At 33.9% G+C, this 26,468-nt stretch overlaps 1 protein-coding gene and 1 pseudogene across 1 annotated transcript; one reads left to right on the top strand and one right to left on the bottom strand.

Annotated features, from left to right (window-relative positions):
• Nucleotides 1–5,948: 5,948 nt before the first annotated feature.
• Nucleotides 5,949–7,389, top strand: LOC147381236 (putative lactoylglutathione lyase, chloroplastic). The gene is made up of 5 exons (XM_086430673.1): nucleotides 5,949–5,996; nucleotides 6,434–6,646; nucleotides 6,748–6,795; nucleotides 6,952–7,055; nucleotides 7,260–7,389. Exons 1-5 carry the CDS (start codon nucleotides 5,949–5,951, stop codon nucleotides 7,387–7,389), a joined length of 543 nt encoding a protein of 180 aa, XP_086286799.1.
• A 4,414-nt stretch (nucleotides 7,390–11,803) lies between these two features.
• On the bottom strand, nucleotides 11,804–14,187 carry LOC147381235 (G-type lectin S-receptor-like serine/threonine-protein kinase At2g19130 pseudogene; annotated as a pseudogene).
• Nucleotides 14,188–26,468: the final 12,281 nt, after the last annotated feature.

Raw genomic sequence — 26,468 nt, 5'->3', positions numbered from 1 at the left:
ATTGTCTGAAGAACCCTGAACTAATGCATTTTTTCAATTTTATCCTAAGAAATTCAGATCACAGAAAAATTGATATAAATATTGAAAAGAATAGAAAAGAAAATGGCCTTCCCATGCTTGGACTCTAGTAGGGATTTGATTAGTTGTTCTAAGCTTCCTGGCTCATGGTTGACGTTAAATTTTTTGAAAGAAACTACTTGAAATGGAAGGTAAATTGTAAAAATGTTGAAACTTGATTATTTGGCACTATGCCAAAACGCGCCTAAAACGACTGGTAAAGACTATCGTTAATTGCGACAGTTCTTAGCAGTTGTTTAACTGACGTTTCTAATTAGATTAATTGTATGATACACCACTGTATCAAACAACTCTCTCTCTCTCTCTCACATGCAAATCTCTCGCTTTTTCTCTTTCTCTCTCTCTCTCTCTCTCTCTCACATGCAAATCTCTCGCTTTTTCTCTTTCTCTCTATCTCTCTCTCTCTCTCTCTCTCTCTCGCACGCTCTCTCTCGTTTTGCACTCTTTGTCTCTCGTCCTCGCTTTCTTTTTCTCTCGCACACTCTCTCTCTCTCTTAAAAACTCTCGATCACACTCTCTATCTTTGTATCTATCTCTCGCACGCACTCTCTCTCTACAGCATTCCAGATCTAGGGTTTGTGAACTCGCTTCCCAAATTTGTCTCAAATCTACAAATCTTAATCAGATCTAGGGTTTGTGCGCACATACACACATAAACATACACTTTCTCTCTCCACAGCTTCCTGGACCTAGGGTTCACGCACTCTCTCCCTCCACGGATTCCTAGATCTAGGGTTTGCAAAGATCACAAAGTAAAAATGAAAAAACTAAAAACTAGGGTTTATGTTCTTCGATTGGAACTCAAGATTAATAGCATCTCTCACTGCTCTTCGATTCAAACAAAAAAGAACAAAATGACTTTTCCGATTTCTTTGTTCAAGTAAGGTTTTACTCTCTTTATCTTTCGTTCCATCTTTCGAGATTTGAGATTCTTTGATCACATGAGGTTTCTACACTAATGGATCAAATTACTTTAGGGTTGTTGAATGATTTGAGTATTTTTTTTGGTAATTAGGGTTCGATTGGTTTTTGTTGGGTTATGTCTTCTATTCTTGTGTATGGAGATTTGTCGTGGATTCAAATCGAATCTTTTAATGATCAGTTAACGACCCACATGACCCGTTTAATTGGTAATGTGTGGGGTAAAATATTGGGCCTATTTGGTTTGGTTTTGAATCCGACCCGTTTAACCTCTTTGTAACCCTAAGTATATGAAGGGTAAGAGATGAAACCCAAAAGGGTGTGAGAAATATACGAGAGACAGAGAGAAATTGTAACATAATTCTTCTTTGGTTAATATAGTGAAATTGACATTTTTCGCCCGTGGACATAGGTCATTGTTGTGACCGAACCACGTATATCTTGTGTCTTGTGTGATTCTTGTGTTCTTTTTGATTTATATTTCGGATCATAGGGTTATTTTCTAATAGTTTTGTTATGGTTTGTTGAGATTTGGTAATTAGGAAAATTGAAACTTTGACCAGACACCCAATTTAAGGCTTTTTTTTTTTTTTTCAAAAAATTGTTTCGATTTATCTTACTTGAGCTAAAATTGTTTTGTTTTTTTTTCCTATTTGGGAAGTTCTAGATTATAAAGAAAAATGTTGGCAAGAAATAACATTTTTTACCTGATTTCTTTGCTCTTCAAGTGCTCAAAGAAGATTTTGTTTGAATGTATTTATATTTGATTTCAAGATTTGATATACTTTTCCACATTGGCATTAACTTAGCCTCTTGTCACATAGAGTACGTGTGGCACTCAAGTAATCCCCTAATATAACCGCACCCAAGAGTCCAAGGAGTTCCTTTGATTTCACTAAGGCACTCACATACTCAACAAAATGCTCACACACATAGAAAGGGGGATCCACCATAGGTGTGATGAGGGGAAAAAAAGGATTGAATATGTTTAGTTCATAGTTTGAATATGTTTAGTTCATAGTTTTATTCATGTCTTCAGGATGTATGTTGTCTATGTGAAGGTATGTATGTTTAGGAAAACTACATGTTTTTGTCCTTGGCAGGTATGCCAAAGAGGTACTTCAAAAGGAAATGCTTCCCCATGTTAGAGTTGAGGAATATTGTGAAACTAAGAAAGCTTATTATTTTGAGTAAGTTCTGCTTGCCCCTGTCTCTTGTTATTGTCGTGCTTTACTCTTTGTTTATGAGCAATTGAATTTTCATTTTGACATAGTGTTGTAAGCATTGGATTATTAATTGTGAAAGCATCCTATACAAGCATTCTATAATGTGGATTACATAACGGTGTTCTTGTTTTCAAGGACATATATTGATAAGAAATGCCCATTTACTGGCAATGTTTCCTTAGGGATGTCCATGGTGATTCTCTTGCTTTTGACACAAGGTTCTTTGAAGGATATTTTTATTTTTTGTTAGATCATTCTTTGAAAGCAAAACATAATGTTTTCCTTTTGGAAAGACCACTACTGAAGGAGGTGTGCATTGCTAGTTAAGGCTTTTTGATAGACTAGGTCATATGCTGCACACAAAATTTCTTGTTTTTGTTTTATTTGAACTTGAGTCAAAGCTTTGCAAATTCCCTACTACTTTAGTGTTTAGCATTTTATCTAAATTTTGTGCACGTATGCTCAAACGTTTGTTTTAGAGGAGCTGGAAAATTCTTTATTTTTGTATTTTCTATTTAAGTTGATATATGGACTTTGTTGGTTCGATTGTCAAAAAATGGTTGGATGTTTGCTTCTTGCATTGCATTGTTTACACATTCATAGGTCAAAAGAGGCATCTATTTCCCCATCACCACAGAATTAGTAAGTGTGGTAAGGTACTGAGGTGTTGTAACCACTCATGTTCTCCTGAAAACTAATACTGGAACCTAAAACACTAAAGTAGAAATGGTAAAGCCTGAAACATGAGGAGTTGAAGTCCAGGAAACTATGCTGACAGCAACTAGAACCTTTAGGAAGTTCTAATGTGGATAAGATGCACTTGGGGATTATTAGTTTCCCATAACTGTAAATGCCTTTTTTTTTGTGGTGATATATGATTTCAAGTGGTCCAAGGTGGATGACCTAGGAATGAAACAACCTATTGTGGTCTTTCCAAGGCCTCAGCTTGCAATAGTGTTTCTAGATCGCACTATAAGAAAGTATTAGCATCTTGAATTACTCAATGAATTTAGTCTAGTCTAGTTCTTAAGAGTGTAAAGCATATTAGATTAAAAGCTTTCAAATAGGGGACATTAAATGCCACAAATCTGTCATTCATCTACAAAGTTATCCATAATCTAATCCTCTGTTTTTTATTGCTTCAACTCCCTCCTACTATTGCTGTTCTCACATATCACCAATCGCAACATGGCTTTGGCTACTCTCTCTGTAGCGAATTCATCTCTTTAGGTCCATTTCTTTTTCCACTTATAATTATAATGTGTTGTTCTTAATTATTAGTATCCTAGTTAGTAATGTATGATTATAGGTGATGTGTGTTTTGTTTAATCTTTAATGGTTATTGCATATGTTTTGCTTAGTAATGAGTAATGGTAGGTTACGTTTGACAATTAACCGTGTACTGTTGAAATAGGTTATGTGAACTTGTATTCTTTGCATCACATGTGGTTATTGCATATGGTAGGTTACTGTCAATGTGTTCCCTGGGGTCATGACAGCAATGTAACAGCACCACTAAAGCATAATTATATTAAATGTTTATGTTTCCTTCTTTAATCCTTTCTTCTTAGAAGTTGATGCATTTTTTTTGTTACTTATGTTCATATGTTCTTATTTTATTTTACGGACAGGAATGCCAAGATTCTTTGTCATCCCAAACGGCATGGAGAATGTCATTGGATATCTTAAGACCAGATACAACAACAAGCCAATGTTTGTGACTGAAAATGGTGAGTAAATCAAAGTGGTAGAAAGCTAGTGATGTAGATGTGGCTACAAATATCAGGTTTGGATCGGGGTAATTTGGGTATCCAAATCATGATAAGATAAATCCATCTGATTACTTGAATTGGATTCAGATCTCATAGATAGAAACCATATCTAATATGAATAAGAGTGAAACTATTATCAATTGGGCTTGGATGGATTAGGAATCCAATTTATTGACAACCCTTGATATAGGGTTATAAATTGGAAAGCTTGGCTTTTCTTGTACTTTAGTCATTCATTAAAATCAAAGATCAAAGGTACTAATTTGGGGAATTTTTCTTTTCCGAATCAGTAAGTTTCTTTTCTTCAATTTGCAATTTTTTTTCCGGATCAAAGGTACTATTATCAATGGGATTCCTTTTTTCTATCTTTTATCCACCTTGTGTCCTATATTCTGGTCTATATTTCCCTGGTGATCCTGAAATCATGAAAGTTTGGTTACCAAAGAGGGAAAATGTGATGTTTTGTCAATTTCAAGTGATAAGATGAACACCTTGAATTGCGAATTGTAATACACTGGGGGAAAAACTTTTAGGAATGGGATCCCTATAAGAAGCATTGTGGAAATTATTATATATTTTGGGGGTTATTGACTTTTTAAAGCAGTATTCAAAAATTCTATTCTTGCACTTGTGGCTCAACTGACTTGGGCTTTCTTGCATCTGTGCATTGAGTTGTCAAAGCTGCTAATTTTTTAAGTATTCAAAATCTATTCATCAAAATGATCTATCTAAACCATTTCAAGTTCTCTGTTACCTCATTAGTAAATTAGGTGTGGTCAATGCTATGTAGATTGAACAAATATTAGAATAAAACTTGGGTAAATAAGATTCATTCATAGGGACAATCGTGATTCAAATGTTCATTCAAATTGAAAGCAAAATAGAATTCTGCAAAATAGATTTTTAAAACAGATTAGAAAATTGCAGCTAAGAAATGAAATAAAATTGAAATGAGAGCAAAAATAGATATTGAAAACAATGTAAAATGAACTTAGAGAGATCAAATTAACCTTTGCAAGTCATCCTATTGTTGAATAATTCTCATTTTTAACTCAATCCACTTAACAAATCGTTGTTCGTGAATTGGAAGATAAATTAATTAATCACTTAAAGGTAATTAAAAAAATAACAATTATGAATCCTAAACTTAGAGGAGATTATCTAACTTATATTTTGAATACATCATAAAGCATGATTAAGCTTGAACTCATCTAAGCAATAATCATCAAAGTTAGAATTGGAGATACAAAGTAGATGATCTCACCTTAAGAGGTTTCACAAGAACACATTTAAAGCAGAAATGATAGAATTAAAACAACAATATTAAGATGAACTCACTTCGGCGTCATTAACCTCTCTAAGAAAAGTTTAGCCGATCATCGCAAGGAACAAATTACAACAATAGTAAAATAAGAGAAATATGGTAGAGAAGAGAATGAGAAGAGTCGATGTTGTAATTTGATTCCTTCTTGATGATCGTTCAATAGAGTTACAAGGAAATTTAAAGAACAAGATGAAAGAAAAAAATACTATTGAGATCTCACTTCTACAAGAACTCTTTCTTTCAAAGAAAAACTAGAAAATTGCAGAGAATTAACAAAAGAAAGGGGACAAGAGGAGCATTTTCTCTAGAGATTGATGCTCTATTTATAGAGAAAAATGTGTGTAGAAGAGTCCAAAATTAGCCTCCAGTTTTTTTTGTACAAGAGGACAAAAGAGGAGAACATGAGTTAAGGATTAGGGCATTCCAAAGTGGGCCCCACTGTTTTTGCCTTGAGATTTGGACTCCAAAATGCTAATTTTCTACACAAGAAACACACGTAATCAAATTTATGAAATTATTTATGTATAATTAAGCCTAATTATCATTTAATAACATGCAACATGATGTTTCGAGGCTTATCTTGATTATTACCTTAATACAGATAAATATGGACAAAAATTAAAATAAATGTCCAGGAAACGTGCATATAATTCAGTGTTTCGAGACACTCATCAGGTGCATGCTTCTAGTTTTGCATCATATAAATTGGGATTTGGCGGTTTCTTTCTTCTCAATATAGTTTTGAGGCTTAAAAATAGTTCGGAGGTAGGACAATTTAACTGGTCCACTACATGTAGAATATATAATATTTGCTAGTACTATGTTTTCTTTCTCTAAATTAGTGTTCTTGAGAATTTTTCATAAATTCTGAATGATATCTTATAGTTACTGTCAAATGCCAATCAAATGGGCACCAACGTCTGTATTAAACATATCTTTGTAACATTACAAATCAGGAAGTTTTCTACCCCATGTTTTATTTAGTCTTGTTCAGTCACATGAGACCTTGACAGTAGATATAAGGGTAATTAGCATTGTATAGCTCTTGAAGTATTTTTCAAATTTTTTGTAAGCTTTTACGAGGGTATGTATTTTCATATTTCTTGGCATAGGTTGTCAAGACGGTTGATTTTATAAAGGCTAAAGGGGGCAAAGCAACCAAAGAACCTGGTCCTGTCAAAGGTGGCAGTACTGTAATTGCTTTTGTTGAAGATCCTGATGGTTATAAGTTTGAGCTTTTGGAAAGAGGCCCTACGCCTGAGCCTTTGTGTCAACTGATGCTTCAAGTGGGTGACCATGATCGCGCCATAAATTTCTATGAGAAGGCAAGTATATTCTGCACGTAAATCAGAAAGCTTTCTTCATTTTAATTTATATTTAAATAGTCACTATCTGTATGTTTCTGTTCTACGATTATGATTTATAGGCTTTTGGTATGGAGCTTCTTTGTAAAAGAGATAATCCTGAGTACAAGGTAACAAGGCATTTTCCTTATCAACAAGCTGGACAGAATTTCTTTGTTGATTGTTCTTTCTTTTATGTCGTCTTTATGAGTAATTTTATGGGCCTTGCTTAGTATCTCGTCTTAATATTCCTAATGAGCTTACATTTGGTATACATGTTGTTCGAGTTTACAATTGCCATGATGGGCTATGGTCCAGAAGATAAAAATGTGGTGCTGAAGTTGACATACAACTACGGGGTCATTGAGTATGATAAAGGAAAAGGTTATGCACAGCTGGATACCCTTCTTTTTCTTCCCCAATTCTTTTTTGATTTTGTTTTGTTTGTTATAAGGTGGTTGTCAATATCCTTTAATGAAAAAATAAATGTATTTTTTCTCTACACTATTATTTTTTGGTAAGCAATATTCTGGATTCATCCCATTGTTCAATGGATTGCTTTAAGATGACTTATTCCTTGTGTTGTACGATTTAACCAGATTGCGATTGGAACATATGATGTTTATAGGACTGTAGAAGCAATTAAACTTGGTGGAGGGAAGATTACACGTGAACCTGGACCATTAACTTTGTGTAGAAGCAATTATAACATTTCTTGTCTTTAACTATTTCTAAGGATTGTTTGTGCCGCTCTTAAAGGTCTGAAAATGGGTGATAAAACTCTAATTGTCCGCTGTGCCACTACCAGGTTGGTGTTATTTAATTAGGAGAGCATGGAAAAACTGAAAATTTAACTATTTCACTCTTTTTCATAACTACCATATTTTTATGCATTTTTTATTTTATTTAATACTTTCTTCAATATCTTTAAAATGATTTTCCTAGACTGACATACTGAAAGTCTAGCTTTGATCTGTCTTCATCATCTCTTACTTTTTAACTTGTTCTCAAGTCTTAACAAGCTTTGAAATAAATTAAAATGGCAGATGAGATTGGAAACACGGCTGCGTTCTTGGCATAACCGTTGGCTTCTAGCATCACAGGATTGAGATAGTTTGGACAAAAGACAACCACGCCAAGAGGTACTAAGTACTAACTAATAAGCTAATTTTATTAAGAGTGGAGCTTTATTTAAATTATAATCTATATGGAGGAGTGATGCTGATTCCACCCATTTTTCTTACAGTACATCATCCGATGGTAGCTCGTTAGAATCTGTTGTTTCGATAGGAGAATTTTCAATTTCTTTTTGTTGGAATAATAATTATGTGTTGGTATGAGAATGTTCAATTTCTTGCTTAGTTCATGTTATTAACTATGCTTCTCTTTATATAAATAGATCTGAAATTACAGTTGAAAAATCTGTTTTTGAGTTCTAAATGTCTCGCTTGAGTCTTGATCCAGAGCAGTGTCCTGTTCAACTAACAATGTACGGTGTCTATGTGACACATTTTGTTTGGAGATTAAACTAAACACATTGGTCTGCATGTCATGTAAAGAATGTCTTGGTTAGGAATGACTCTAATTTCAGCTATTATTTTTGCTTTCTATTTTCAAATTTACACTTTTGTTGATTTATGCCATTTCTAACTCTTTTGACAAATATATTGTTGCAGTCGAAGATAAATCATTCTTTGAGCACTAAATGTCTTGGAACTCTTTTTTATTATATAAGCTTAGATGTTTGATATGTAGCACTCAATTGTTGATGCCTTGTTCTGTTAGAAAATTACTAAAAACTTTGTTCTTATCTTCTACTTTAGCATGGACATGTTGGATTTATGTTATCTTGTTACAATGCCGAGCTTAGGTATAGGACGAGCAAGTTAGGGAGTTCACTATAAGAAAATAATGAATCAGGAACAAAATTATAAAACGGATTTTATCCGTTTCTAAGTAAAAACGGTTTTAAACCGTTTTACCTATTAAAGCCATTTTAAACGTCTCATTATTTGGGAACGAACCACTCACTCTCTCTCTCTCTCTCTCACAGTCGCGATCGCACTCTCAGTCACTCTCTCGCACTGTCTCTCATTCTCTCCCTCTCGCTCTCTCGCTTTCTTACTCTCTCAGTCGCTCTCTCTCAATCTCTTTCTCAGTCTCTCTCTCTCTCTCTCTCTCAGTCGCTTCCTCAATCCACCTCTCGATCTCATCTCTCTCTCTCTCTCTCTCTCTCTCTCTCTCACAGTCGCTCCCTCGATTGATCTCTCAATCGACCTCTCGATCTCTGTCTCCATGGAATATTACATTGTAGCTCTTTATAGAGAGATTTATCCCAAATCTCAGAGCGCCACAGTGTCAACTGTCTAACCCTGAGAAGGCACATCTCTCTCTCTCACGGGTTAGATTTTCATTTTATTGTGCTTTACATTTTGATATTCTCTCCGATAATTTTTAATCTCTAATTTTGATCTTTTGTTTTGCATTAAAAACCCTAAACTTCCTCAATTTTTTTATTTTTTTGATGATATGTGGATGATTAGTTGTAGAGATTTGAAGATAATTGTTTTAATCTCTCTTCCTGGAGCTAGATTTACATGGATCACGCCGAGTTGAACATGGAGCAGGTATGTAATCGAATTGTGCTTCGCTTCAATTTATTTTGTAATTTCTGATTCTGAATTTGAACATTTGAAATTTATTTTTTCGCATTCGACTAGGATTAATTGTCTTAATATAGTAATTATTGAGCTGAGATCAAAATTCAGTGTTGTGTGGTTGAGAAAATACTTCATTGTACACCCAAAATTTGATTTAATCTGGATAGTTTTTAACATTTTAAAACTACGATTACAATTTAGGTTTATAGAGTAAAGGAAAGGGTTAAAGTTAATGTTTATAGAGTCAGGAGCAAAGGTTGTGGGAAAGGCTTTCAAGAATTCAAAAATTCAAGAATTAAGAATCCACGAATTCTTGAATTCAAATAAAATCAATAAAAGAAAAAGAGATGGATAGAAGGATAAAACCTTGGACTCACACCAAGGATTTCTTGGAATCACACCAAGAATAATAGAGAACTCATGCCAAGAAACTCCATTGACAGAAAACTTATTTATTCATAAACTCTTTGTTAAAAAATCCTAATACAATCTATATATAAAGAAAATAAATCTAATAACTATCATAAAACTAAAATTCTAGATAAATAACCTAACTTTCTCTCTCCTAATTTTTCAATCCCTATAAACTTAAATAAAAGATAAACTAAATTTACCAAACTACCCATAAATATTATATTAAGGCCATGGGCTAATAAAACATGAAACTAAACCTAAAAAACATAAAATAAAAGTCTAAAACAGGAAAAAAAAAATTAACATAAAAAATATACTCTTCAAACTTTGATTTCTTCATCAAATACTTTATCCAATTCTCTACTTGAGAACCTCAATGTCCCAACAAATCTTTTCTAATTTGATCTCAAGCCTTTTTGGACCTAAGTTTTGAAGATCAAAGTAAAAGAGAAAGAAGATGAAGTAGAATTGTTGTTTAATTTCTTTATTGCTACTAACATTCCCCCTTCCCACTTTTACCCCCTAACTCTTATTTTCTTTTCTCTTTTCTTTTTTTTTCCTCTTCTTCATTTTTTTGTTGCATTAGAGCCTAATTAATCTAAACCCCCATCTCACCTAGTGCCCCGATAAACCACCCAAACAATGTGACTGAATGAAAATCAAAAGAAAAAGGTAAATATGATCCTTTAGAACCTTTTTGGAACCCGAGCATATGGTATAGTACCTTCCATGCTCATCATCATGAAGTGTAAGTGTTTTACAAGGATCTGGTAAAAATGGGGAGTATAACCTCTAGGAGGTGATCCCCTTGCCTTTGAGTTAATAATAAGCTCCATGAGAGTATCTTTTCATAGCATATAGTTCAAGTCCTACAACCATCATCATCATCCATGTAATCTAGATTTCATTAATGGCTAAGTAAGGTTAGAGAGTATAGCCTCATGAAATGATCTCCTACATTTGTAAGTCCATAATGAGTTCACGCACACTTAGACACATAGTTCACCTTATGCATTCGTACAGTTTACACATGAAAATGGTAAATATAGAAAAGAGCATTCTCATTCATGGAATGTCTCTAGAATTCTTACCTAAAACATTAAATCCTAATCCTGGGTATATTTCCATCATTCATCATCATTAAAGAGTGCTGTCCTCATTGATTGACACTCCCAACTCCAAGCAAACATGAAAACTCCAACTAGTGTGAACATTCCATTTACACCAAATACACACCAATTTAGATTCTCATGCATATACATTCATGCATGCTTATCATCTTACTAAATAAAACGCTTTCCAAAAACAATAATCTAAGTCTTCACATATAGCCAAACCTAGGTAACCACGCTCCAACTTGGTGGGTAGGGTGGGGTGCCTATCACCTTCCCCATCCTTCAATTGAACCCCATTACCTGATCTCTCAGTTAGGACTAGTTTGGGAGTTACTTTCAAAGATAAAAAATGATTTTACAAAACTAATTTTAGGTGACCATTCACACCTTAATTTCATGAATGGTGGCAACTTCAAAAACTAAGTAGAGTGGAGGCTTCTTAAGTGAAACTTACACGTGTTATCTACATGTGCAATTCAGTTAATGTGTTGCTTGCTAGCTTTATATACTTGATGATGGTGAGGAACTAAGAGGAGATAAGCTCTGTGGTTCATTTGAAACAAAGCTCAACCACACACCAAATTATAATAAAACCAGTATTACAAATATTTACTAGCATTATTACCCAAGTCTTGTACATTACATTCCCAAACATCCAGAATCCCTGACTTGCAATTTGTGACACGAAGGGAATCTGTAGCCTTTCTTGTACCTATTATGTTTATGAAATCCAACCAATTTATACCTATCTATATCTACCACCAAAAGAAGCTAAACATACTGAGACCAAAATCGTAACTTTCTAAGCTTTTAGGTAGAAATTAAACAAGAATAGAATCACCATAACATTCAGACTAGTGTACCATCTTTATGACTTGAAACTCACTGCAGAGGAGGTATTTTTGGTTGAAGAAGAGGTTGAGACCCTATTCCGTGCTCGGGTACTTCTTTCAAACAGAAGACTCCTCAGGAACTTCGTTCACAACTAGCTTGTTCACAAATCGTAGGAAAAATTCTGGGATAGGAAGAATATCCACTTCTAAGACTCCCTCCAGAATCTGAACCACATGTCCCATTGTTGGTCTGTCCTTCTCATCACTTGAATGCACCACCATGCAACTCTGCAAGCTCTAGTAAGCTCTTCAATGTCAGCATTACCCACCAACCTTTGATCCAACAAGCTAAGAACTTCTTCTCCATTGTGTACTTTCCACTCTACCTGAGTAGGAAAGTAATCAACCATGTCACCACCTGATATGCACAAATTTCTCCGACAGGATATAATTTTGAAAAGCGTCATTCCATAGCTGTAAACATCAGCTTTGGGTGTGATAGGTACGCCTGAAATCCAATCTGGCACAAGATAGCCTCTGGTTCCTCTCATGGTTGTCAAAACCCGGCTGAAGTCCCTACCAAAGAGCTTCGCTAGCGCAAAGTCCGCAACCTTTGAACTAAACCCAGCATCCAATAGTATGTTTTCCGGTTTTATGTCACAGTGTATTATGCAATCTCTGCACTTCTCATGTAGATAAGCCAATCCTCCAGCTGTCCCGAGTGCAATCTGGTATCTTGTTTTCCAGTCTAAGATGATTGAATTCTTACTAAACAAACAAGAATCTAGTGAACCATTTGGCATATAATCATAAACTAGCAACCTTTCACTACGTTTGGCACAAAACCCCCGAAGGCGAACCAAATTGGCATGTTGGATTATACCAAGGGTGCTCACTTCCATTCGGAATTGCTTCTCTCCTTTTCCTAGGCATTCAAGTTTCTTCACAGTTATGTCAATTGAGTTGGGCAATTTCCCTCAGAAAACAGAACCGAAACCTCCTTTCCCCAACTTCTCCGAGAAGTTCCTTGTAGCACTTTTAAGATTCTTGTATGTATACATCGTCAATGCATCCTCAGCGGTGTTCAGTGTACCATTGAATTCTCTCATCCTATAATTCCAAAAGAGTACCAGGACAATGGTGAAGAAACTTACAACCCCTGCAATTCCACCGACAATGATCCACATCGTGCTTCTCTTGCTTTTACCTCCAGTGCCTGAATCTGCAATTCTTATGTGGAGAACTGCTCCATTGCTATCACCAATTGATAATTCTTGCAAATCCAACAGATCTTCATGCCAAACTAAACATCCATTTTCATAGGAGTACGCCATACAAGAACAGTTTCTTGAGCAAGCTAATTCTCATTCTTTCATGTTCCCAACTTTTAAAGACTCTGAACTTGCCGGCAGTTTCATGTTGGGCATCGTAAAAAATGTGTCTTTTCCTCCAGACCCGCATTGTAATGGGGTTTTCCTCACACAACCACCCCCCCAAACACTCAGATTGTTCCAATCTTTCGACGAACGTGGTTCAAAACCTTGCAAACATGAACAATATGGCAAAGCTTTCTGGTTACAGCTACCAGAGGACCCACAATAACCATAGAACTCACAGGGTTGTCTCGGTTGAGTATAAATTAAAAGCCATTCTCGAGTTTCCTCCCCCCAGATAAAATTCTTCAACTGACCTGAGTAATCCAACACCATTCTAGACAAAAGACAGGTGTTATAAAGAAACATTATAAAATAGCTTTCCCTCTCGTTTGTAACATAGCTGTAATTGTACATATAGGCTTTTCTCATTTCAGGAATTGAGCTGAAACGTTATCCGTTCCTATTCCCACTAGAGTGGTACCTTTTAGATCCTTTCCACTCCACTAGAAAATACTGACTACTTCAACTCAGCTCTACCTCGAGAGAGAATATTCCACTCCCGGGATCTTCTGAACTTATCCATGAAATGAGGCCTTGTGTTCTGTTAGTGATTTTATTCAATCCAACCTTCGAACCAGGCATAAATGTATTTGTTTGGTGATCAAAGCTCTGCCACATTATATTGGAGGAGTTCAACCCATTTTTCAAAACAAGATTCCCACTGTCAAGAAGCACTGCTATTGTTGGATTAAGAAGTTCCGATGTTAAATTTGTTGACCAGATTGGGATTTTTGACTTGTTATTAAAGAGGACAAGATTACCATCTTCTAAGAGTTTTAATTCTGAAGAGGATGAGTCAGGGAGGGGTGTATCTCCGTTTGCCACCCAAACTATAGTTTGAGGTGAAATTTTTTTGTACCAGATGCCTATGTAGTACTTCTTAGAACTGTTACCTGGTGTGAAGAAACCAAGTTCAAAGATGTTACCTTTGGAGAAAATGGTCTGGTTTCCTGAGAGAGATTGGCCAACAGAGATGATGTCACCTCCAATGGAGAAATGGGTTTTGATAGAGAAGAAGAGAATCAGTACATGAATGAGGAACCATGGATTGCTTCTGATACCCATCTCTGCAAAAATTTGCACCATAATGCATTCAAGAAGAATTGAAGAAATGAAACAAATTTCTTATGAAGAAGGAATAAAAGAGGAAATCCATGTACTGTACTGCAGGGAGTTGGGTAGCTAATTAGGTCCAGGTTTCTTGAGTTCACTGATCATAAATGTACAGACCCACATATTTGATCTCATGTGTGGGTCTATGAAAGAGTGGTCTAAATTAAACATTCATGACAGTAGACCAAAAATATTGTATCATATGGCATGTAATAAAAACCTGGAGTGGGATAGGGATCTAACTACCTAGAGTAGATGATTGAAGGACACAGTAAGGAAAAACTTACCGAACTTTCCTCATATCAGTTGAGAGTGGTTTTGACAATTATTCCCGTAGTGGCCCATAGTATTGGGTGATGTGTTGGTCAGAATCAATGGAGACAGACCTTCACTTGGGTGGATTACAACATCCACAACCATGGAAAAATAATCTGTACCAAAGCTTAGAAAATTTGTGCTTGAAAGAAATTTCCATTGCTTTTTTGGCGTTAAGTGAGATTTTTTCCTAGACAGTTAAAAAGATTGAGTGCCATGACCATTGACCACAACTACGCGAAATTAGTCGGTTTGGATCAAGCTAATTGGGTTTGAGTCATAATAATGTCGACCTGTCTAACACGATTGTTAAATGGGTCGTGTCTAGGTAAGTACCATGAACCTCCTTAACTCATTGACATGTTTAATTACGAGCTATTTACGAAAAAGTGATTAACATTTGATGAATTTACAATTCTGGCTCACTGTTCATTTAAATTACCAAAACGTGATGGATAACGAATTCAGAGGTTTTTAAAGTGACTATTTCGGAGGTTTAAAGTGATTAGAAATTGTCACTTTAAACCTGCGAAATAGTTACTTTAAAACCATTGAATTCGTTATCGTTCTGAATCTTTTTTAACGAAAATATGATCATTAATGTTTTTGTAATTAAAATGAACAGTTCTCCAAATAGTAAATAATTCATTTTCAGCTCACGAAATGATAGTTCACTCATTAATAATCATTGTGTCCTTTTAATTCATGAAACATATGATGTATCTTAAATATCAACAATTATTAAAACTTTTTAAAATTACCCATTTTTTTACTAGAATTATGTAAAACTTTTTCATAATACATTTTTCTCTCAAATTTTATAAAATATAGAGAGTATTTTAAGATATTTTTTAAATAATTAAGGGTTAAGCTTTTAGAGCATCTCCAACGGACTCTTTAAAGTTTGTTGGCTTTTTACTTAGAGAAATGTGAAAAAATCACCTCCAAGAGACTCTTAAAAAGTAAATGTTAAACAAAGAGGGGGTTTCCGCTCTCTACTTGGAATGAGCCTCCAAAATTAGTTATTTTAATGTTTAAAAAAAAATTTTTTTTTTGAAAAACGCTTTCCCTACTAACTTAGTAAGATTTAAAATCTTAGAAAGATTCATTGGCCCACATGGATTATGACATTGGCAATCCAACACAACATCCTCCTAGATTTTATGGAAACACTCACATCCAAAAGAAAAAATTCAAATTTTTTTTTAGCTTGATCCAAGGTGTTGAAAATAATGGCTACCGAACTCCCAAAACTTAAAATTAAAATTTAACGATGAAAAAAATATATTTTTTTCAAAATTCTTAGCATTTCATTCTCTACAAAGCCTATGACATCAGATCATGTTTTTGGATGTCAAGATATGTGTTCACGACCCTTAATAGGATTTAAGTAGATTTTAGTAAATATTTTCCTCTAAAGTACAATAATATTAGATATTAAGAATAGAGAAAGAAGTGTTGAGTCTATTGGAGTTTAAATCAAATTTTACAGTAGCTATAATAACTGTTGTTACTTTTTTTTTTAAATATGCTAAAAGAACATTGTTGGAGACGCTCTTAGTTTAGGAAAGAAAAACCCTTTCCATACTAAGTAAGGCAAGTTTCCTAATTGCATTATCTTGGGGCATCCAAAAATATGATCCGATTCCACAAAATGTAGAGTATAAAATTTTAAGAAAGTTGGAATTTTTTTGGTGGTGGAAATGGGACTTAGTTTTACTACTTGAGATTATAATATTACTAAACGAATTACATGAATCAGGCTAGGTTACCTATTTAATATATGTATCAAATTCAGGTTTATGTTTTTGACAAGATTATTAAATGGCCCAGGTTTGGGTTTGGTAAATAAGGCCACTCCTTCACTCTTATCAAGCTTGTGGTAAGCTCGTTTAGGGGTTTGAGGGGGGCTGAAAGTGCCTCGATCCGCGGGATGCGCGGATCCGCTTTTGACCCTTGAGGTTTGGGAGTCGCCACCTAGTTATTGTGGTCTAGGAACCAAACTTACTCTAACATGGATAAGAAAAACTAATCTACCATAAAAAATCTGAATTCGGGGATCATGTTACGGGGTTGGAAGGTGTTAGGCACCAACCCCGCCCGGCCAAAGCCGGTCTCTACTAACTTCCCAAATATATCACATTGCTAAAAAAACCTAGATAAAAATAAAAATAAAAAATTTCATACCTTTCCGATAGCAAGGATTTTGCTCCCTCAGATCTGACAAAAGGAGCTCCTTGTACTGTACTCCCTTGCTTCGTTCTGTCTCCGGATTTGACTTCGGATCTCCTAGATCAAGGTATCTCATTGTTTCTGAATCTGAACTCTTCAAGTTTGTTGCGGATTTAGGGGTGTTTTTGGAGGGATTTTAGGTGTTTTCTAGACTAAAATTGAAGGGGGGATGTTAGGTAAGGAGTTGAGGTTCCAAAACTAGGGTTTATGGGGGGCTAAGGGAGCTTCTAGACCTACTTCTCCTAGGGTTTATGATTTGATACGAAAATAAGGTGTGAGTACCTTATTTATAGATTTTTTTAGGGGTTGATTTGGATAGAGTTAGTGTTTAATTAGAGATCTTTTAATTAGAGTTGTGCTTTAGTTAAAATTGTTTTAGGTAGAATTATGTTTTAATTAGAATTGTTTTTAAGTTAGAACTCTATTAGATAGAGTTATTATTTAATTAGAATTCTATTATGACTTTTGGTCTTATTTGATTGACTTTTAATGTTTTGACTTTAGTCTTAATTGATTGACTTTTAATATCTTGACTTCAGTCTTGCTTAATTGACTTTAATTTTGACTTCAGTCTCACTTAATTGACTTTAATACCTTGACTTCAGTCTTGCTTGATTTACTTTTAATTTTTGGAGAATCCCCTTCCATTATTTCTTTAATTCTTTGGACCCCCAAATGGAGGGGTCCTTAAAGAAATATCTCACGAACCCTCAACAATTTTGCCTGAGAGTCCGATTAATCAATTTTTTAGGTTCAAAATTTTAAATTAATTTCATTAATGTTTCACTTTAATTATTTAATATTTTATTTATTAATTTCGAATTTTTTAATTATGAAAATTGTGAAATTACCATTTTGCCCCCAGAGAGGACTTTTCACGTTTTAAGTCGGTTTTTAATGTTCTAGGATGTTTTAGAATCGATTTTTCGTAAGGAATTCAATGGAAATATTATTTTGTGTTATTTATGAAATTTTTTGTGTGAAATGATCGTGAACTTTATGAGGGGCATTTTCGTAATTTTGTCGAATTCTGTGTAAATTGGCGAAATGATTTATTTGATTTCGATTTGTTGTTTTATGTGTTTGAATGAATTTTCCTAAGCGTAACGTAGGCTCTAGGATTGTTTTGAGGTTAGGGGTATTTTGGTAATTTGATAGTTTTTATTGATTTTTATCGTGAAGCTTCTTTTTGGTTTGCAAGATGATGATTTCTATGTTTCTGGGGTCGTATTTACCTAGCGTAGCGTGGTTTCTAAGTTTTGTCAGTTCGAGATACCTCATCCGGATTTCTGAAACATATCTGGTAACAAAATAAAGCAATGGAATACACATCCATCATTGGGAATCATTGCGATCGGGTTGACGAGTTGATTAATCAGGCGAATGCAAAAATGGGGTGTCTACAGGGGCCAGTGGCCTCCCTAAGGGGGTTCAGGGGTGGAGCCCCCCAAAGAAATTTTTTCAAAGGTATTTTTGTAATTTCACTCATATTATGTAAAACCCTAATTAGGTTTCTTGGGGTATTTGTATTTCTTATTTTTGGTGAAAGCATGTAATCTGTAACTGTGAATTTTTCTTCATTGTGGAATCGGTGTGATCCATGGATGTACCTCCATCTAGAGGAAACTATGTAAAATATCTGTGTTTCTTTGTGTGATTGCATCTTGTGTTTGACTTTTCTATTCATTTTCTTGTTTAGATTGAACCTATTTTCTTTATAACTGGTATTAGAGTTAAGTTTTAACTTGAGTAGGAGCAATGGCCAAAGAGAAGGTAAGAATCGAGAAGTTCAATGGTTCAAATTTTGGATTGTGGAAGATGCAAATTAGGGATATCTTTATTATAAAGACTTTTATTGTCCTTTGGGAGGAAAAGTGAGGAAATCGATGAACATGACAGATGAAGATTGGGAGATTCTCGACAAGAAAGCCATGGGTATCATTCGATTATCTCTCACTTTATCTATGATTTTCAATATCTCTAAACAGAAGACTACAATAGATTTGATGGCCATTTTGTCAAGGATGTATGAGAAACCCTCTACCTCAAACAAAGTTTTCTTGATGAAAATGTTATTCGACATGAAGATGATCGACGGTAGTAGTGTGGCTGAGCATCTGAACAAATTCAATACAACCACAACATAGTTGGAATTTGTTGAATTATCTTTGAAGATGAAACCAGGATCCTATTGATTTTATCTGGATTACAAGATAGTTGGGATAGTCAGATAATGACTGGGAGCAATGCTTCTGGTTCTAGAAAATTTGAGTTTGATGCTGTTGTTGGCATCATCTTAAACGAGGAAGCTAGTAGAAAATCCTCATGATCAGCTGATATTTCAAGGAATGCCTTGAGTGTTAGGGAAAGAAGAACGAAATCTAACAAGAGAAACCAAGGTAAAGGCCGATCAAGTTCGAAAAAGGACAAGTCCAGAACTACGTCGGCAAATGGAAATGATTGCTGAAATTGTGGGAAAAAGGGTCACTTCAAAAGGGACTGCAAAGCTACAAAGAAACCTCTAGAAATCAAAAATCAAGAAGGTAAAGAATCTGTTAACTTTTCTAATGGTAGTGATTCTAATGCTTTGATCTTATCTGTTGCCACATACAATAACATATGGGTAATAGATTTTAAAGCATCATTCCATGTTACTTTCCATATAGAATTTTACAAAACTATATAGAAAGTGATTTTGGTCAAGTATATTTTGGGGACAATAAGCCTCGTAGCATTGTTGGTAAGGGTGATGTGTAGATAAATTTGTCGAATGGAATATCTTTATAGTTGAAAAATGTGAGACATATTCCATAGTTGAAGAGGAACCTGATTTCAATAGGGTAGCTTGCAGAGTTGGGGATACTCACCACTTTCTTAGGTGATTCCTAGAAGATGATCAAAAGGTCTATGGTGGTAACGCGTGGCAAGAAATAGGGGACTCTTTATGTTACATATGGGACCTATAGTCCTATAACAATGACTTGTACATGCGTGGATGCTAATACTTGGCATCATAGGCTTAGACACATGGGCGAGAAGAGGATGAAGGTAATGTACTCCCAGGATAAATTATCTAGGTTAAAAGAGATGAACTTAGACTTTTGTGAAAATTGCATCTTTGGAAATAAGAAAAAGGTTATTTTTCTCAAAGATTAGAAGGACTCCAAAATCAGATAAATTAGAATTAGTTCATACTAATGTGTGGGGCCAGCGAAAGTTTCTTCTTTTGGTAGTTCTCACTATTTGTCACCTTTGTTGATGACAACACAAGAAAGCTCTAAATTTATTTTTTGAAACAAAAGTTTGATGTATTTGATAGGTTCAAGAAGTGGAAAGCCTTGGTTGAGAATGAAACTAGGTTGGAGTTGAAGTATCTGAGGTCAAACGATGGTGAAGAGTATTGCAGTGATGAGTTTGAAGACTGGTGTGCACAGACTAGGATTAGAAGACAAAAAGTTATTCCTAAAAAGTCTCAATAGAATGGCATCGCAAAACACATTAACTGAACCATTGTAGAGCATGCTAGGAGTATAAGGATACACATTGGGTTGTCTAAGTCATTTTGGGTAGATGTTGTGAACACTACGACCTTTAGTTCCTTTAAAGTTAAGCTTGCCAGAAGAAGCTTAGGTAGGAAAAGAGGTAAATTTATCTCATTCAAAGTTTTTTGATTGTACCTCTTATGTTCACATTGATTCTGATGAAAGGAGCAAATTAGATCCTAAGTCTATGAAGTGTATTTTCATTGGTAAAGAATGAACCATCAAAACTTAAGAAATAATTAATATTTAATCTCATAATACCTACTTAATAATTATCACAATAAAACGATGAAGCAATTGAGAGAATACCAAAAATATTGATAAAGTCTTGCTCTGACTCCTCAACCGATCCAACGGAGAAGTTAGCCAATGATCATTGCAAGAACAATAAAATAAAAAAAGTAGACAGAATGTAAAAAAAAGAAGAGAGTAATGAAAAAAAGAGATCTTTATTGTTTCTTGAGCTTCAAAACCGGCTAAGGTTCTTCGATTACAACTTCGTCTTCTAAGAAAACTAAAAGCAAAAATAGGAAAGAAAGGCTATTAATCTTCTAATTCTCTAGATAACATTAACTCTTGATCTGATCCTCTATTTATAAAGAGATCAGATTAGGGTTTCTATGGGAATTAGGATTTCAGAAACATTTCGTGATTACAAAAATTCATAAACCCTAGTCTATTACGAATGCGTTTGAGCCACCAGCCTTCAATTTGAATTACGAGGCAAGACTTTCTGCTTTGACCATGCCGCCCTAGTTAACTTGGGCGGCGTAGTCAACCTGGGCCCACATGACTTCGGTCTTGGCAAATTGATTGATCCTGATTCCTTGATTGCAATGACCGCTTCAAATCGTCTGAATTATTTCCGAAAATTTACGATCTTTCTTGTTACACGAAAATAAAAGTAATTAATCCCAAAATACATTATTTAATTAAAATCCATGATAAATATGAACTAGCCATGCATTATATCTAATAAGAGGATATAGTATGCAAATTATTCGTAAAGTCCATGTAATTAGAGCTCTAGAACCTAATCAATTATCAGAACCTAAACACCATTTCTAATTCCGTTGTTTAATGTGTTATAAGAAAAGTTGGTGTGGCAATATAAACTCTTATGTTTATTTTCTGACTTTTTAAGGCCAATTTGATACATTATTTTTGCAAGTATTGTTGGTACCATCTTGTATCATCAAATACTTAATTGCCCAAATTTGCCACTAGTTTCTATAATAGTAACTAGAAACAGAGGTTTATTCCTTGTACAAAGCATAGCTAAGAAATTATAGCTCTCAAGCCACAGATATCAAGGGGAATTTAAAAAATATCACTTTATTCCTTGAACAAAGCATTGAGGAGATGCTATTCTTCCTCTCAGTTTTCATACTTAAATTTTGTTTCTATAGTTGATTCATTTTTTAAAGTTTTATTAGATTTTTTTAATATATTATTATCTAGGATTCTGATTTTCTTTTCTTCTCTTTTTTTCCTTTTCCTTTTTTTTTTTTTTGAAATCATGTCTAATGCTTCATACAACTTCAAGGCTTACATCTCATTATGTTTGATGCTTTGACAAATTTGGTTGATCTTAATTAACAAGATCTTTTTTTGGTTTGTGTAGTTGCATTGTAGCACAACTTAATTTTGGAACGTTAATGAAGTCATGCTTGTCTGGGTTGCAAAAAGTGCCAATCAACAATTCCATGTTTAACAGGTTTGAGGTTGCTGAGATGTCAGCCGTTGCTTATGTAGTGTCCTCTGGAATAAAGAAAAAAAATAACAAAAATTGAAGTCCTAGCATTGGGAAATTTTATGACCAAGTACATACAAAATATAAGCCACCTGGCAGTACCTGATCAAATCAACTAATTTGAATATGAATATTTATAGGACATCAACCCTCAATGATGCTTCAATCCAAAGAATATTGGGAAAATTACTTAAAGGACCCTTGTGGAAGGGCATCTTTCTTAATAGGCCCTAGGTTTTCAGTGATTGCTTAACAAGACATTTAGTAAACTTTTTCTTTCTAAATGGTCCCTGGACCTCATCTTCCACATTTCTCACGATTAAAGGCCCTAACTGTTCAAACTCATCGTTTTAATCCAAAAATTGGATTTTTGACATCTCAATCTAGTTTTGAAGACTCAATTCTATCAAAAAGGATTTAAGAAAAAAGAAGAAATCATTTTTAAGGATTTTTTCATTTTTTTTCTTAGTTTTTGAATGAAAATCGATCAAGAATTAATGGTTCTTTTGAGTTGAAATCATCTAAAAAGGCCGTCATCTAAAGATTTTAGTCGATCTTTCCATTGAATTTTAGTCAGAAAAACTCAAAAATTGAAAATGAGTGGGTTTTACCGGTGTCCAGTTCACCACTTTTTATTTAATAAGTGGTGAACTCGACTGTAAAAAATGGTGAATGATAGGTAATAACAGAAGAAAAATGATGACACAAGAAAATAATGAGTTCTGGGCTAACTAGAAATTAACCCTTTATCACCCTGAAGGACAGGTAATAAAAGACAAAAAATGGAAACCACACAAAATTAATTAAAGCTAGATCTATTGCTTGAATATTATAGACATTGATAAAATCGATAAATGGAATATCAACATATGTAGCACCAAAATCAGGGGTTAAGACAATGGTCCCTCCTAAGAGCTCTCCCAGATCAAATCCAACCTGATTGGATGATTGCAACGACCAAGTCAATGTGAATTTCCTTTGAATAGTAACCATCTTATCTTACCTTCTAGAAGAACAAGGAAGATCAGACTTGACTTGGCCCCTTGCACGTGTGTTACGTGTCCTACCATTCTGTCGTAAATTATAATATGAATTTTTACATCTGTCCAAAAACATTAAAATAAAATATAACTTATACTATCTAATATTTTGATTGAAAAATGATGCATCCTCAAGAACTAAATAAAAATCGTCCGTCTTTGTTGGTGAATTATGTTGGCTCGATTGTGTTTCCAGCTTAGTTATTGAAAATGCCAACAACCAGTTCCCTTTTGGGAGAATGTCAATAAAAAGAGAAATTGAATTATTTTATGATTGAATGTCAATTACACATCCATGGTTAATGCCGTATTTGATCAACATGGTTGGTTTGAACATTTTTGCTATTTTCTGACCATTGAATCTTAGTTGAGAGCAATCTCTTTGATAGAAAAATCATTTTATTAAATGATGAAACATCTAAAGGGATAATTTTTTTTCCTCGTGACTTTGGACCTATTCTTAGCTCTGAAAAGAATTCAACTATTTAAATGTTTTGGATCACTGCACATAGTTGAATTTCACAATTTACATTTGTTGAATTTTACTTTAGTAGATTCTTATTAATTGGGATAATTATTGTGTATGATAGTAAGGAATTTGTTTTTAAGGGAACATATCTTGAGGAAAATGAATTCTATGGAAAATTAAAATTGAGTCTGATAAACAAAAAAAAAACAAAGAGAGTAGGATTTTAATTTCTAGGGTGGGGGTCACGAGAGAATAATATTGGGAGATGGGGAAATCATTTTCCTACAAATCCGTCCTGATCACTGTCCGTAACAATTGAGTTTAATTTGATCAAATTTTGAATTTTCAATATGTAGCCGACATGAATCATTTGTACAAGTTAGCATGCCCCTCTCATCTACTCCCCAAAAATTTTCTTCCTTGGCAATCTTTATAATCATGTCGCGTACCATATCATGGACACTACATGATATAAGATTTGTCCTATATATGTCCTTCTCTACACCTAGTATTAAACTACAACATATTAATTCATTAAGGTATTCTAATCCAATCCCCTCTGCTGTCCTTCTAGCCCTTTGCCGGACAAAGCCCTCACTGATCCTCCACCAAATTAGTTCTAATGTAATAATTTCATTATCTTTTGGGAATGCTGCGAAATACAATATACAAGGCTTTAAATGTTGAGGAAGCTCTTCATAACTTGATTGCAATGGAGAGAAAATCAACTCATCTTGGACTACCAACTCTTGCTTTAGATGCATGGATATTCTCTTCCACTCGTGGATAGACACTCCTATCTCTAACAACACCCCTCCCATAACCTTGATGCTAATGGGAGTCCTTTACATTTAGAAACCCTAATTTTTTACATACATCTTCAAAATGTTTGAAAAAATCCCTTGAAAATGGCTTCTTCTTCCTTCTTGTTCGGTACAGATTATCAATAAAAATAAGATAACAAACAAAATATATAAAAACCTTGGCAAGCAAGGGTCAATCTACTGAGACAATGTTGATCCAACAATTTCTTTTGATTTAAAACAATCTCATTTTGAAATATTAAAGGAAACTGAATATAACTATTTTAACATAAACAAGAGTAGAAATCACAATGTAAATAATTAGATTAGTCAAATCGACCAAAACAAGTCACCTTATCAATTTATTTGTTTACTTATTATCTAGATTCAATTAATAAAGCTAATGTTATTGGATCGGAAGATGATATCTATTAATCCAAATAATAATTCTAAATTCTATGATGATATTTAATAAGACGAAATCAAAAGTAAAATATCGAATCTCTAACAAAGCATAATTTGACTTGAACTTATCTAAAATTAAACTATCAAAATCATAAGAATAACATTCTATCCAATAATCACTACTTAAGAAATTGGTATAACAACAAAGCATTGAAGCATGATTTAAACAAATAATTATCTAAGATAGTCTTGTTTGGGTTTTATCGACCTCTCTAACGGAGGTTTAGCCACAATTCATAGTAAGAATAATAAAAAATAAATAAAAAGAAAAAAAAAAAAAAAAAAAAAGAATAGGGAAGAAACTGATGATCCTTTAGTAATCTTGGCTTGGATCTAGCAGAGTATTCCTTCTGTTTACAAAGCTTGAACATAAAGTAAACCTAAAAACCAAGAGAAATATAGGAGAATTAAGAGAAGAGAGATCCCCAGCTTGATTAGAGAACTCATCAGATAGAGTTGATGAAATGAGTCAATTTTTTTGTTGAAATGCATACAATATAAAATAATGAAATGCAATTCAAAAAATTAAAAATAAAATATAACTTATACTGTCTAATATTTTAATTGAAAAATAATGCATCCTCAAGAACTAAATTAAAATCATCCATCTTAGTTGGTGAATCATGTTGGCTCGATTGTGTTTCAAGCTTATTTATTGAAAGCGCCAACAACCAGTTCCCTTTTGGGAGAATGTCAATAAAAATAGAAACTGAACTATTTTATGATTGAATGCCAACTACAGACCCATGGTTAATGACATATTTGATTAATAAGGTTGGTTTGGTAACGTGAAATTAAATGCTGATCCTGGTACTATCTTTTATATACAATATGGTATACGTAGTCATTTAGCAACAAATATATATATGGTATACGTAATCCATATCACGCATACAATGCACATTTTGTTAGTCCAATTATCTGACCATTGAATCTCAGTCGAGAGAGATCTCTTTGATTGAAAAATAATTTCATCAAATGATTAATCATTCAAAGGAATAATTTTTTTCCTCGCGACTTTAGACCTATTTTTAGCTTCGAAAATATTACAACTATTTAAATGTTTGGGATCATTGTGGTTGAATTTCACTTTAGCTGATTCTTAATTGGGATAACCAATTACATTGCGTATGATAATAGTAAGGAATTTGTTTTTAAGGGAACATGAAATCTTTAGGAAAATGAACTCTATGGAAAATTTAAGTTTAGAGTCTAATAGCACTGAAGAAAATATCAGGATAAAAAAGAGTATAATTTTAATTTTTGGGGGGGTGGGGTAAATCATGAGAGAATAATATTAAGAGGTGGGGAAAAATGAATGTTGGAAAAAATACACAATCGTGGCGTTCTTCATAAAAATCATTTTCATGCCCAATCATAAGTACCCTTAAATGTTTCTCTTTGAACTGAATGGGAATCCATGCTCTAAGTAACTTATATCCATCTTTCTAAGGTTCATTGAGCTCAATCGGATTATCACCTTATCCTCTAGATATGGAAAAACACAGATCAAATTTTTGCTTTTAAAAAAAATAAAAAATAATAATAATTTATTTTGGGCTTCATCCAATGTTTTGAAAATATAGGCCTGTTCAACTCCCAAAACTAAAACTA

Source organism: Akebia trifoliata, unplaced genomic scaffold (assembly GCF_017979445.1).
Source record: "Akebia trifoliata isolate Shusen 1 unplaced genomic scaffold, ASM1797944v1 Contig00608_ERROPOS3031104, whole genome shotgun sequence".
Taxonomy (NCBI): domain Eukaryota; kingdom Viridiplantae; phylum Streptophyta; class Magnoliopsida; order Ranunculales; family Lardizabalaceae; genus Akebia; species Akebia trifoliata.
Note: the sequence above shows the minus strand (reverse complement) of the source record. Positions and strands in the feature narration are given on the sequence as shown.

Bases quoted from the DNA above. Each gene is read 5' to 3' on its own strand.
- LOC147381236 (XM_086430673.1), top strand. From the start codon at position 5,949: ATGTCCAGGAAACGTGCATATAATTCAGTGTTTCGAGACACTCATCAG. The intron at 5,997-6,433 runs GTGCATGCTTCT...TTCTTGGCATAG, and splicing joins TGTTTCGAGACACTCATCAG to GTTGTCAAGACGGTTGATTT. The intron at 6,796-6,951 runs GTAACAAGGCAT...ATGTTGTTCGAG, and splicing joins GAGATAATCCTGAGTACAAG to TTTACAATTGCCATGATGGG.